The 15,309-nt window shown below is 41.6% G+C and overlaps 1 protein-coding gene across 6 annotated transcripts in view; it reads left to right on the forward strand.

Moving 5' to 3' along the window:
• The window catches only part of LOC138741022 (arginyl-tRNA--protein transferase 1-like), an 87,850-nt gene that overhangs the window by 50,952 nt on the left and 21,589 nt on the right, over positions 1-15,309 (forward strand). For 5 of the 6 annotated variants that reach the window (XM_069894473.1, XM_069894470.1, XM_069894471.1 and 2 more), the window contains 3 exons: positions 4,613-4,792; positions 6,990-7,315; positions 12,126-12,254. In XM_069894473.1, the coding sequence (XP_069750574.1) occupies positions 4,613-4,792; positions 6,990-7,315; positions 12,126-12,254 (635 nt within the window). Of the gene's footprint in view, positions 1-710; positions 1,073-4,612; positions 4,793-6,989; positions 7,316-12,125; positions 12,255-15,309 lie in introns of those variants that run through there. The other variant, XM_069894475.1, reaches the window with a different exon arrangement.

Below are 15,309 nucleotides of genomic sequence, written 5' to 3' on the forward strand. Positions count from 1 at the left end.
GAATGCACTTGACGGAGAATCTCACATGGTCCTGTAACACCAGCTCCATAGCCAAGAAAGCCCAGCAGCGCCTCTACTTCCTGCAAAGACTGGGGAAAGTTCATCTCCCACCCTCCATCCTCACTATATTCTACATAGGATGTATCGAGAGCATCCTGTGCAACTGCATCACCGACTGGTTTGGAATTTGTACCTCTTCAGACCTCAAGATCCTGCAGAGGATAGTGAAGTCAGCGGAAAAGATCATTGGGGGCTCTCCTCCAAAAATGAAGGACATCTACAACACTCAATGCAGGCGAAAGGCAATAAACATTGTGAAGGTCTCCACACATCCCTCACGTAAACTGTTCTCCCTTCTGCCATCTGGTTGGGAGTACCATAGCGCTCGGGTCCATGCGTCCAGATTGGACAACAGCTTTTTCCCTCAAAGCCATCAGACTCCTGAATTCTCAGAACATTTGGGGGGTTGGGTACTGTGGACTGTTAATGTACAAGTCTTAAATATTTTAAATGCATTGAATTTCTGTTCTAACCCATATTTATGTAATTATCTCTGTGGTCCTGGAGAAGCGCTTTCTCATCTTTACCATGTGAGCATGGTATGAACAACAAATAAAGGTGACTTGACTTGACATTTTTTTTACAAAAATCTTTATTAACGTAATTTCATCAAATCAGTCCAATTGATAACACAAGACAAATATATTAAAAAGATTTCCATCCCTATCTAGGATGCAGTGTGCTCCCTCCGGCACCCAAAGCTCCCAGAATCGCCCCTCCCGCCCCACCATGGCTCCCGTGGACACCGCATGTTCCCATTGTAAGGATATTCGGGCTTCAATATACTTCCGGAAGATGACCAGTTCGTCATTTCAGGTGGAGCCTTAAAATCACGAATTAACAAGCAGTACAGAACTGAGTGTTACGTCACCAGATGTGCTGCCTTCTGGAAGAGAAAAGGAACACCAGCCTGTTCAAGTGATGGAACCTTGCACCACGGGCACTAGAAATAAAAGGTCAAGGAGCTCTCGGTGTTCCCAAGTAAACACATCCACCTCAGCGAACAGTACTCGTGAGTGGGTGAATGAGTCATTTACTGTCAGGGGGGATGCATGACGTGTATTTAGTGGCCTCTGCAACTATTTTTAATTGTTCAGTTTGTTTAAAGGAAAAAATGCATCCAAATTATATGATTTATGATCCCAAAGCAAAGGAAGGACTGTACTTTGAAATGTAATCATTGCAGTAATAGAGGAAATACATGACATAATTTACATACAGTAAGGTCCCACAAATACTGATGTGGCCATGACAGATGAGTAGTTTAAATGATTTTGTATGAGGGCTAAGTATAAGGAGGAGATGTTTGAAGACACTTACTTGAGAAAGCAGACGAGGCATGTTGGTTTAATTTGAAAAATTGCCCCTCACACTTTCATAGCTGTGTTGTGGGTAAAAGCTTAACATTTCTCACCAAGGTTTAAATGAGACTCGTGACAGAAACTAAAGCAAGGAATATCTAGAGCAGTCGTTCCCATTCTTTCCACTCACATACCACTTTAAGTAATTCCTATGCCATCGTTGCTCTGTGATTAGTAAGGGATTGCTTAAGGTTGGAAGGGAAGGTTGAGAACCACTGCTCTAGACCCAATTGTTACTGGAATATTTTGCTTGAGAAAAATGGTCATTGGCCCATTTCCTTTGGAGCTATGAAACCGTGCACATAACGAGTCAATTAGGTACAATTAAAACAGTGGTTTTCAAACTTTTTCTTTCCACCCACATGCCACCTTAAGTAATCTCTTACTGATCACAGTGCACCTATGGCATATGGAATACTTAAAGTGGTATGTGAGTGGAAAGAAAAAGGTTGAGAACCACTGATCGAGAGCTACAACAGTGATCATTTAATTCAATGACATTGAACAGAACCCTGCGCTCCTTCCCACACACACACACAAGACCTACTGCAGTAATGTAAAATGAGTGGATGATGGTGAATTAGTATTCCATTTTTTTTAACATCCTTAAAACATGCTCTTGCTGATTTGGCACCATTTCACAAACATAGTTATCTGTATTCTCCAGGTGAACTGGATCATCTCTCCACAGTGTGAAGATTTGTTGCTTAAATGGTTTGGTGGAAATGGTCAAGAATCGTCCAGCTTTTGTTTTTCCTTTGTGCATCTGCCCAGCAAATCACAGAGGAGAACTTGTCTGAAAGGATGAGAGTAAAGATAGTGACAGAATATTTTGTGGAGGTTTCCCATTTTCTTCCTCTTTCCTAAAGGAGTTTTCCCAGTTTGCGTCACAATTTAACAGATGCTCATGTGCTCTCATTGTGCACCCAGCCAGCCAATCATAAGCCCCTTTCACACTTGACAGTGATTCCCAGGAATCGAACGCCAATCGGCCTTCAAAGTGGTAAGTGTGAAAGCAAAATCTGCCCAACGCCGTGAGATGACGTCATCTCACGCTAGGGATTGACGGCCTCGACCCCTAATACAATCTCTGGCGTCTGCAGCAGCTGGCATTGAGATCAGGCAAGTGTGAAACTGGCAATCACTTCTCTCTTTTGCATGCCGCATCATGAAGGCACTTCCGATTAAAGGTAAAACAGACCGATTGCCGGGGATAGATCCTTGCAAGTGTGAAGGTGTTCAGGGTCCTGGTTAGGAGTGGTCTAGTGTGAAAGGCCAAACCCCCATTCCTATCCAAGGACACTGAACAGCCAATTTACTGGGACGCAAGTGTGAAAGGGGCTATAGTGACATAGTCTACAGCAGGGAAACAGGCCCTTTGGCCCATATTGTCCATGCCTTCCAAGCTAATCCCATTTGCCTGCTTACCTTTCAACTTTTCCTCTCTGTATACCCAGTCCTTCACAAACTATAAAGTAAAGTGGTTATATTCTTTCATTGAATAATAATCTTCCAACCATCTGATCTAATGGGCTTGCCTGAGTTTTAACCCTTTGATCTCTGAGAGTGTTGAGAACTCATTCACTCTAGGAGGCAACAGTTAGGTAAATGTTCACAACCCATTAACACTTAATATGTGGCAATTGGACAGGTGCTCAAGTTAATTGCTTGTCTCTGGCCTGAGAGTAAATGGAAGATAATCACTCCACTTGACAGCAGGCCTGGATTAACCATTAAGCAAAATAAGCACATGCTTCGAGCACCAAGGGAAGGAGGAATCACAGAGTTTTCTCCAGTGCTGGATTCACCATGGTGCAGCTGAACTAGTCTAGGGGACCACAAAAAGCCCACACCCCCCACCTACAATAAATGAAAAAAAAAACATATATACTATTATTTCACATTCAGCATTTTTTGAATCTTAATGTTTTATCAGTTAGACACTGGAAGGGTTGAGGGGGAACCATTATTGGGCTGTGCTTAGGGCATCAGTTGGCCTTAATCTGGCCCTGCCTGACAGCCAACACCAGATAGTGTTCTGATGTGGGATCTTCATCTTCTGCCTAGTTTCGTATTGCCTTTCCTCTATGGTGAGGAGACGGCATTAATCAATAGCAGTTGGGATCTGTTAATGTTTCTGTTTTCGCACTAACATTTGTTTTAATCTCAGAGTTTAATGATCAGATTCAGAGTTATTGGATGATTATTTGTTGTTCCTCCACTGTTTACAAAAGACTTTTTTTTAACTGGGGATAAAGAGAAATATCATTCATGACCTTAGCCAAAGAGGGGGAAAAAGAACAGAGATTTAAATTAGCTACTAGCATCCAATTTACATAGATGAGAAAACAAAATCCATCTCTGCAAGTTTTCCCTGCAAATATTCCTAGTAAGGATTCAATCTGAAGTGTCAACTTCCCTCTGTGGATGTGGGATGATCCACTGACTTGCTCCGCCAGTTTGGTGTTTTTTTTACTCTATATTCTTGCATCTGCTGTCTCTTCTGACTTCATTTCTGGTCCTGCTGGGATTGGGCCTCACTGACTGACAGGTGGGATGGTGCTTGGAATCTTGCGCAGCCTTTTGCTCTGGACTGGAGCTGGAGGGGAGGGACGAAGTTAGATCGGGCAAGTGGCTGACTATCCCATGTTAACCCCCGAGAGAAGGGCTGACCTCGATTTACCATTGTCAAGTAATCTCTGGATGTTCTGTTTTTATTTTCTAAAGGATTGTAACTTAGGAACATCTACAGCAGCCATTCTCATCCTTTATTTGCCTATGGACTCTGCTCAAACTTTATGAGCCCTCTTCAAGTTTATTCCGTACTTCTCTCCTACCGACTACATAAAAAACATTAAAAAAATTATGATTTCAGTCCATGGCCCACCCTTAAATGTCCTCTGGCTCCAAGCAGATCTACACAGTAGAATTTTAAATGTATTTTTAAAAAATTTAGACATACTGCATGGTAACAGACCCGTTCAGCTCACGAGCCCATGCCACCCAATTATACCCAATTGATCTACAATCCCCGGTACATTTATTGAAATGAGGTGATTTTTTTAAAAAAAGTTACAAATTGTTGATAATGGCAGCTGTTCAGTGGTAGAAGTTTTAAGCTGAGTTTTAACATGAGGTGTTAATATGATCTTTGCATCTGTTAATTACTGCACCTTCATTTCATTCTGAAGCATTTAGTCCTGAAGGGGACACCATGTGCCATAAAGAGGAACAATCTCCTGGAGCTGGGCAGGGAAAGCTGACCACTGGGCAGACCCCCTGCACCTTCACTGAGAGGTCTGACGATGACTGGTCAGAGGTCAATCATGTCTCAGACCAGAGGAGTATGAGCCACAGCCAGACGTGGGCAGGTGAGTGCCTTCAGTCATTTGCCCATTGAAGCGCAGCAAAGGTTGTCCTGCTTTTTACCATGTACATCCCCTGACGTGGTTAATGGGTGCAGAAAGCAGCAGAGGGCAATGGATCAATCGCAAGGGCAAAGCCATTGCCACTGTGGACCCAACAAAGAAAGCTAATCAAAACATTTAGTAAATGAGGAACAAAATCAAGGAATTTTTGGAGGTTATGTTGAAATTTAAAATCCCATTTGACCCTATGATATTTTTACTGGGTTATATAAAAAAATTTGAGTTTGGAGTTAAAATTAGATAAATTTCAAATTGCTTTTTTTGAGATTGGCTCTAGCTGTGGCTAGAAAATGTCTTGCAATTACTTGGAAAAATGAGACTAACTTGAGATTTCAAAGATGCCACATGGAAATGAGATCTTGTATTCCACTGGAAAGAGTAACATTTAATTTACAAAATAATTATTCCTTTTTTGTTAAAACTTGGAGCCTGTATATGGAATATATGTGATTTAACATTAATATCTTCTTTCCCATACATTGATGGTGTTGTCCCAAACCATGCCAAATAATCAAATGGTATTATTTTAGTTGATCTCCTTTTTTTCTTTCTTTTGGGGTAGTTTAGAGGGGAGTTGGAAGGGGTGAGGGATAGGGGTGGGGTTATATGGGATAAAATATTATGTATTGGCTTGTATTTTGATGGTTCGATTTATTATCATTTATAAATAACATTTTCAAAAGAAAGGTAGTAAATGGAAACTGGGGACCGGCGAGGGATTTAGGGAAGTTTACAGAAGCCAATACAAGCAAGCGAACAGGCACACAAATAATTCAAAGGATCATAAAAAGTGGGGGCCATGGCTCAGTTTGGCAGGGGTTTGATTCTTAACCTATATCACTCAGCCCACCTCAGCTGAGACCAGCAAATGGCCTCCATATGTCCAATTTTTGAAGGGATGTTCCTATTGCTCACTACCGAGTTCAAAATTCATTGTCGGACCTCATATACAGCCCTCAGATTCTTTTTCTGAAGGCTACAGAATTTCTATCCTAATAACTATAAACTGTACTCAAAGAAAGAACTGTAAATAAACTGTGCAAATGCTGATGTAGGTATAGATAAATAGTAAGCAAAATATGAGTCCTTAAATTAGTCTCTGAGTGATTCTGTTGTTCAGGTCTTTGATAGTTATGGGGTATTCCTGGACCTAGTAGTATGAACACCTCCTTCCTGATGACAGCAGCGGGAACGGAGCATGTCCTGGAATCTAGTGATCTGCACTGGGAAGCACTGATATGGTTGAGGATCAGACTTGACTTGGTTTAGTGCCATCCTGAGCTCAATAAGCTTCAGTCTCATTGGTCAGACATAATTTGAAGGATAACCTCTTGGATGAGTGTGGTGGTGCCCAAGGAATGCTTCTTCAGCTGGGTCCATTACATGGAGTGAAGCATAGTTGCAAGATCACTGGCAGCGATGCTTGCCTCAGATAACTTTTTAAAAAAATGTTTTTTATTGGCTTTTATAATAAATAGAGCACAATGAAGAAAAGGGAACAAAACTGAAAATACGGTATCACATTTGTACAGATATCAAGATAAAAGTTCAAGCAGTATAAACTCGGTTCCCCCACCACTGCACTGGATGAAGACAGAAAAGACATCAAAAATATTATATATATATATATATATATATATATAAACACACCTAACCTACTCTATTAAATAAAACTAACCAAAAATAAACATCTGAGCAGGCTTTCATATAATTTGTAGCTTTTTATTTCATCTGGAAGATTGAGTACATCTAATTTCATTTAAAACATTTACATCAAATGAAAAGAAGACCTAAAAGGTCACCATGTATCTTTAGATTTCACCGATGAATCAAATATGTGATATCTAAGTTTTTCTGAACTTAAACAGGACATAATATGAGAGAACCATTGAAACACTGTTGGAGGTCTGGAGTCTTTCCATTTGCTTAAGATTGTTCTTCTAGCCAACAATGTAGAGAGGGCCACAAACCCATTGCGCAGGTACAGAAAATTTTGCCTTAGGTATCTGTATCCTGGGGTCGAATAAATTGCTGTTGGGGGGCCACTTGAAAGCATCTTTGAGCTGTGCGATCGCGACTTAGAACTGTGATGCCCTATGCTTTGAAAAGTCACTAGACTAAGACTGATTCTCTCCTCTAGTTGAAGATACAGCTTCAGACATCCACACCTGCCGCAAAGCCAAGGAGAGTCGGAGGGAGCTGCTGAAGAGCACTGAGAGGGGACAGCAAGCAGAACTGGGTCCTGAAGAGTCCGAAATGCTGGGACTGACGGAGGACAAGGCACCAGGTCAGGAGCCAAGTCCTTTACAAGGTCCTCAGCCATCCTTGTCACAAACTTCCATGAACACTCTTCACCCATCTCCCATCCCACCTCCACTCCATTCCACGTCTGAGCCTAGCCATACTAGGTCATTAGAGGAGCTCATAGTGGAGAGTACACCAGTGGCAGCATTGCATCAGCTGGAGGTAAGCAACTGTGCACCAGATCCCGTTCATCAAGAAGCAACCTGTTTATTCATTGCTGATTAAGAACATCCAAGGGAGCTCATGTTATTTGGCAATCAATGTGAGAAAGAACTGAGGCAAATGCAGTGTGGGCTAGTGCAGCAGTTCCACAGGGACCAACTTAAGAGATAGAACATAGAACAGTCTCTTTGACATGATATTTGCACTAAACATTATGCCAAGTTAAACAGAATTTCTGCTGTCTGTACATGATCGATATCTCCCCCACCCACCCATTCCTTGTCTATCCAGAAGCCACAAATGCTATTACAGGTATTGTGTCTGCTTCCACCACTAACCCTGGCAACCCTTTCAAGCATTTACCACTCTCTATATGGGAAAACGTGCCCTGAACATCTCCTTTAAACTTTCCACCTCTCATCTTCAATGCATTTTCTCTATTACTTCATGTTTTACCTGGGAGAAGGATTCTGACTATCTACACCAGTGGTTCTCAACCCTTTTCTTTCCTCTCACATACCACTTTAAATAATCCCTCTGTGATGAGTGAGGGATTGCTTAAAGTGGTATGTGGGCGGAAAGAAAAAGTTTGAAAACCACTGTTTTAATCATTCCTAATTGACTCATTATGTGCACAGTTTCATAACTCCAAAGGAAATGGGCCAATGGCAATTTTTCTCAAGCAAAACGTTTCAGTAACAATAGGATCTAGAACAGTAATTCTCAACCTTGCCTTCCCACTCACATCCCACCTTAAGCAATCCCTTACTCATCATAGAGCACCGATGGCATAGGGAATACTGATCTATGCTGTCGATACCTTTCATAATTTTATAAGCTTTTATCGTCTCCCCTCAGCCTGTTGTATCATTTGATAACCTTCCACACTGTCCAGAGCACCACCAATCTTTGAGTCATCTGCAAATTTACTAATCCACCCATCTACTTTTTCATCTGACTTATTTACATATCACCAACAACAGGGGTCACCCATGGTGCTCTGACCATACACTGCAGAAGCGCCATGGGTGACCAACCTCCAGGATAGCAGCTTTCCACCACTGCCCTCTGCCTTCTGTGAATCAGGCAGTTCTGAATCCAAGCTAATCGTGGATCCCATGCATCGGTACTCTCTGACTCAATCAACTGTGAGATACAGTAAAATCCCCGTAATCTGGAATTCAAGCGACTGGCAAAAAAAATTGCAGAAAATAAATAGCTAAAAAGTACAGGTTTAAAATTGGCGCTCCTCACAGTTACTTTGCTAATCACGCAACACGCAATCTCAAGCAACCTTCAAATGCACTTATCTGGTATCTACCAATCCCCATAGGTGTTGGGTGCCAGGGGGGTGGGGGGTGGGGTTTACTGTACCTTGACAAAAGCCTTATAAAAGTTCATAAAGTTTAAAGATGAGGATAGGGAAGTGAAAAAGTAGTTTGTTGTGGGAACAAGCAGAGGCTGTTAATAAACATCTAAAACAAAGTGTGATTACATTGACCTCATAACCCTGCCTTTCTGAATTGACAGCATGGCAGGAGTTAAGGTGCTTCTGTACCTTAAATCCCTGCACAAAAGCAATCCATACTCAGTGTACAGTTCCCGAGTCATTATAACTTCCAGAATGTGTCTTGTGGATTTCCTGCTTTGTTTGTGGGAAGTTAGAGAATATGCTGGATGCTACAAATTTAAAAATATATATCCGAGGTGTTGCTTTGGTTAACTAAAACTTACCATCAATGTGTCTGGCATTCTGATTTTCTCAAAATGAGACTATTGCTACCTCAAATGTTTACAATAAAATCTGGTGGGTCAAATCCAGTGAAGGTCCACTCTGAGTCTCCAGGCAAGGTCTGGAGCAAGAGGCTGTTGTTTGGATACAAGTCAGTGGGAAGACATTTGAGCCATTTCAGCAACTGTGGCTGGTCTGAGAGCTAGCTCCGCAAACCCACCCGTCCCTGCACCCAAACCCTTTGGTGCCTTTATTTATCAAAAATCTATCCACTACTGATTTAAAATTGGATTTAAGACTCCCATTTATTGTCATGGACACCAGAATCTTTCTTTTCTATGCCCTACAAGGATAATTAACTATTTATCTATTATCATTGCCATTACTCCCAATGATGTTTACTAACACAGAGATGGAATGCGTTCAGCTTGTCAAATCCATGCCAACTCTCCAGAGCATTCCCATCTTTACCAATCCCCCTCTAAAGCTTCCTGGAAGCTATTTTTTCCTACATTCACATCAAATCTAACTAATTTCTCCTGCCACTCACCTACACTCGGGGTAATTCACCTAACAACCAGCGTCTATTTGGAATGAAGGAGGAAAGAGAAGCACCCGCCAGAAACCCACTCAGACACCGGGAGACGACACACAACATGCAAGCAGCACCAGGCAAGACTGATGTCTGAATCAAACTTGAGTTGGTGGAACTCTCTCTCTTAGCTGTGCTCTTGAGTGATCTCCATATATCAGTTTCCACTCGGTGGAATCAGTTTCATAATTACTGATTCCAGCAAGTACAAAGGCTTTCTAACAGGTTCTAATTTGCAGACCAGCTTCCTTGGTCTCCATCCAGATATCTACATCATATTGATATCCCTTGACATCCTAAAAATTGCAATGAAATCATCCAGAAACCACCTAAATTCCAGGGAATACAACCCGTGATTATGTAATAAGTTCGTTTATTATCATCTGACTGTACACATACAACTAGATGAACCAGTGTTTCTCTGGACCACGGTAGACACACATACACATATACATACTAATCACATATGTGCATAAAAATATAATATAAAGTAAATATATATATATCTTTGGCTTGGCTTCGCGGACAAAGATTTATGGAGGGATATATATATATATATACACAACTCTGATTGTCTGAAATGGTCGGGTCCAGGCCTATTTCGGATAAACGTTATTTTTGGATAGCTGGTCATTTTTTTAAAAACAGCTCAGTATCAACAGCCAATCACTTGTAACAATGTTTAAACAACAACAAACAACAAAGGGAGGCTTTTTAAGCATTAAATAACCTGAACAAAATAAGATAAATCCAACATCAAAAACTCGAAATTCCACTGAGGTTTTTTCCAAAATTCAAAAATTTTTTCAACCTGTGACATCAATTCAGTTCTGAAAAAAATGTTGGATAACTGAGGATTTCTGATTGTTTCAGATATCCTCATTCATCCAGAATTTTTCGGAGGCAGAATGATGATGACATTTCGGTTTAGAAATTTTTCGGGTAAACGAGGATTTTTGATTTTTCTGAAGTCATCAATTATCTAAAGAAAAATTTCAGAGCCAAACAGACATCATTTCCGGGACCAAAAATATTTCCGATAACTGAAGATTTTGGATAATCTGATTCTGGATAATCGGAGTTGCACTGTATTTCACTCTTGAAGATGAATTAGCGAACGGTAAGAAAATCTGTCCCTTAAACATTGTAGATATTGGCAGAGGAAGGGTACAATTGAATTTTTGAATTGAGATTACTTTAATTTGGTTAAGGATATCAAGGGATATCTTCCACTGAAAATGACACATGGGAGGCTATTTGGCCCACTGCGTCTCTGCTGGATCCCATGCAAGTTCCATTCACCCTCCAGATTTACCTGTAGCCCTGTAACTCATTTCTTCACATGTATGGCACTCATGTACATGAATGGGTAATGGGTAACATGTCCTTGGGAGGTCATTGGAGCCACACTCTGACCGAGTGAAGGTGGGAAGCTTGCACTGACAACTCTCGAAGTGAAGAGTGAACCTCGGTCGCCGCCAGATAGATCAAAGGTGGGTACGGGGAAATGAATGAATGACACGACAGAACAGAATTGAGGACCTGTGTGGTATCAATCTGTCCCTACATCCAGAAATAAACGGTGTAAACAGTGTTCAAATTAAAAACAGTAAAATGCTGGATAAACATAAAATGCTTTGTAGGTCAGGTGTCATCTGTGGAGAAAGAAACGGTTAATGTTTCAGGATGCCAACCCTTGCTCTGAACAGAATATACATGTTTTAAGATGCAAATTGGAGTCAGAGTGGACAGGGGGGAAACTTGGATTATCCAAGTGATACAAGCGCTGTCTAAGAGAGGGCGATGAATGTTCTTTAATTACATCTGACGTGTCTGAGTAGATTTTCAGTCCCTTAGGATGACGCAGAGTTTCCAGTCGCCTGTCATTTTAATTCTATCCCTTACTCTCATTCTAACTTTGCCTCATATGTTTGTGCAGTAAGACTCATTGTAAGCTCAATGAACTGCATCTCATCTTGGATCTAGCCATCAATTGGAATGCAATGCTAAAGGCTACAATTTCAGACAACCAGGCTGTGCAGTTTGTATTGGAACTGGCTAAGTCGGATGTAAGGTCACCCACCTGAAACATTAACCCACTTTTGCCAATGTTGCTGGTCCTGTTGAGTATTTCCAGCTCCCTCCTCTGTTTCATTTTGCTATTGTAATCTGCCTCTCACAAGGTTGGGCTCCTGTCTCTCTGCTGCCCTCACCCACCTCTTTGCACTCCTCAGAAGAATCAACTATGATTCATCGGCCTCTCGCAGATGGAACCATAAATGATTGACTTCCCTGGACATTCCTGGTCCCCACCCCTATCACAGATGACCCCTTTGCACTCTCAACCCCTGCCCCTCCCCACCCAGCATTTCTCACATCCTCGGCCTGCAATATGAACTGTTTTTCTCTCTTCACAGATGCTGAAGAATCCCAAGTACTGCAAGTTTATATTGTCCATATTTACTTTCCTTTCCCTCTCCCCTCAGGTGAAGTTGTTGAGACTTTCCCCACCCAGTCCTGAACTACAAGCCACCTTCGGTGAATCGTATAAGGTCTACAAACGCTACCAGATGCATGTACATAAAGACACAGAGTTGATGGCTTCAGAGGCCGAGGTACCCAATGTACTGAAACACTGAGGCAGTGCAAGTTGGACTGATTACTGGACTCATTTGCTGCCCATTGATGCAGTGGAGGCTACCTCAGTAGATATATTGAAGACAAGGTTGGATAGATTTTTACATTGTAGGGGAATTAAGGGATATGGAGAAAAGGCAGGTAGGTGGATACGAGCCTATCATCACATCATCCATGATCTCATTGAATGGCTGAGCAGACTCGATGGGTCAGGTGGCCGACTCCTGCTCCTATTTCTTGAGCTATGTTCTTGTATAGGCTGTGGCAGTGGCAGGGGAATCTCCCCTATCTTGTCCCACCTATTGGTTGGTGGGGTTCTTTGCCATCAGTTTATGCACGGAAAGTGACGTCCACCCAAACAAAGGTGGAAGCAGCCAGTATAAATGTGATTGATTGATGATAATTTCCTGAAAGTTATCCCATGCACAAGCTGTACGATGTTTGTATGCAAGTTGATGGTGAGATGGGGATTCCTGAGTTCAAAATCAGAATCAGGATTTATTGCCATGAAACTCTGTGTTTAATGGCAGCGTCATCGTGCAAACACATATATTATAACCACCTTACAACATTACTATAAAGATAAAATACTAATAACAATTACAGGGCACAAAAAGTAAGGCAGTGTCTTTGGTTCATTGATTATTCAGGAATCTGATAGCAGCAGGGAAGAAGCTGTCCTTGTGCCGCTGAGGGCTCGTCTTTAGGCTCCTGTACCTTTTCCCCAATGGTAGCAGAGTGAAGAGGGCATGGCCTGGGTGGTGGGGGTCTTTGAGGATAGAGGCTGCTTTTTTAAGACACCGCCTCATGTATATGTCCTCGATAGTGATGTTGCAGGCTGAGTTAACAACCCTCTGGATTTATTCTTGTCCTGAGAGTTGGCGCCTCCGTACCAGACAGTGATGCAACCAGCCAGAATGCTCTCCACAATACACCTGTAGAAGTTTATGAGAGTCTTCGGTGATGCACAGAATCTCCTCAGATACCTCACAAAGTTTAGCCACTGTCAAGCCTTCTTCGTGATTGCATCAACGTGGAGGCTCCAGGGCAGATCCTCGGAGATGTTGACACCCAGCAATTTGAAGTTCTTCACCCTCTAACTTGAGAAGAAAGTAAATTGTTAGTGGATAGTTGTAATAGTGGGTGGGAGAATTAGTGTAGTGGTTAGCGGAACACTATTGGAGTGCCACTGACCAGGTCCAGGGTTTGAATCTGCCGCTGTCTGTAAGGAGTTTGTATGTTCTCTCCAGAACTGCGTGGGTTTCCTCCGGGTGCTCTGGTTTCCTCATACCGTTCAAAATGTACCAGGGGTTGTAGGTTAATTGGGTGACATGGGCTCATGGGTCAAAAGGCCTGTTGCCATGTTGTTATGTCAAAAGAATTTTTAATTAAAAAAATTTATCTCATGCCCTCCACTAATGGTTTTTACATAGCCAAAAATGCAGGTGAAAAGTATCTGGAAACTGGATAGACTTGATGGTTTTCATACCTCATTGTTGCAAAGTAACAAAAGCAATAGTGTGGCAATGTGGAGAAAGTTGAGCTCCTTTCATCTACCAGCCCGATCGCAGCTTGAGGTCTGCACTCAGATATTCAGATGAGGGCAGGAGTTTTATCTCTGACCCTAGACTTTCATGCTGCAAAAATGGTGTAGTTTAGGGAAAGGCTATGTTTGGAAGGATCAAGCAACATTGTTTTAGAGGACAGGGAACATACAGATTGGGTAGATGACTGCAAAGTTTATGAGTGCAGTGCTTGCAAACGTTGCTTCAAATTATGAAGTGCAAATCGAGGACCAAGGAGTTTAACAGACGCTGGGATTGAGTGCAACACGGAACCTTTCTGGAGAAACTCAGCAGGTCATCCATAGGAAGTCAAGGGTAATCAACACCTTGGGTCTGGCGAAGGATCCAGGCCAGAAGCGTTGGTTATCCTTTACTCTGTATGGAAGCTGCATGACCCACTGAGTTTCTCCAGCATGTTTGTGTGGTGCAAATGTATGAATATCACTAAGTTCTTCAGAGAGAGGATGATCAATGAATATTTGATAAACACTGAAATTGTTAAGTAGTTGAATGCTACAACTGTGGGAAGTTTTTTTTCCCAAAATCCACCCTGTCAGGTGGCAAAAGTTCATTAAAGTCATTACAAAAGATCAGTAAAAGATGACGTTTCCAGTCCCAACCTGGATGTCAAGGATATAATGGCAGAAAGCTGGATCTGATCATTTAAATTTTATTCAGATTATTTAAATATCACTGAAAAAAACTTTGGAAATTCTTCTGAACTCAGCAAAATAATCAACTCGGGAATACATTTATGATCTGCACATTGCCAGATCAAATACTTTTGGCTAATGGATTCCCAGAGATACGACTAAAGATAAAAAGAAAATGAACTTGCTTTTATAGTTTGCCCTTTGTACCTCTGTATGTTCCAAAATACTTTATAAAATATAGTATAAATGGTAGTCAATTTACACAGAGCGAGATTGCAGACATGGCAATGTGTTAAGGACTGTATAATGACATTGAACAGACAGTACTATCTGTCCTTTACAGCGCCAGCGATCAGGACTGGGGTTCGAATCCCGTGCTGTGTGTAAGGAGTTTGTACTTTCTGCCCGTGTCTATGTTGATTTTCCCTGGGGCTCCAGTTTCCTCCCATCCTTCAAAACGTACAGTGGGTGTAGGTTAATTGGGCATAAATTGAGCAGCACAGACTCTTGGGGCATAATGATCTGTTACCGTGCTATATGTCTAAATTTAAAATGTAAATTTAAATTCCTTGAGCAATCTTGAAGCTGCAGTTTCTGTCTAGGAATCTTCCTGCCATTGCAGTTCAAATCCAGGTTGAACACCTAAATGGAATCAGTGATGAATAGTTGGAAATCCATCATTATGTCCATTTCCCATTGAGGAGCAGTAACGTCCTTAGTTACTCCGCAAAATTCAATGCCACGGATAGTTGGCATCGTTGATTGTGTTAGCTCATTGCTTTCTCAACAAAACAGAGGCTCGCGTAATAAATAAT

This window comes from Narcine bancroftii, chromosome 8 (genome assembly GCF_036971445.1).
Source record: "Narcine bancroftii isolate sNarBan1 chromosome 8, sNarBan1.hap1, whole genome shotgun sequence".
NCBI classification, from domain to species: domain Eukaryota; kingdom Metazoa; phylum Chordata; class Chondrichthyes; order Torpediniformes; family Narcinidae; genus Narcine; species Narcine bancroftii.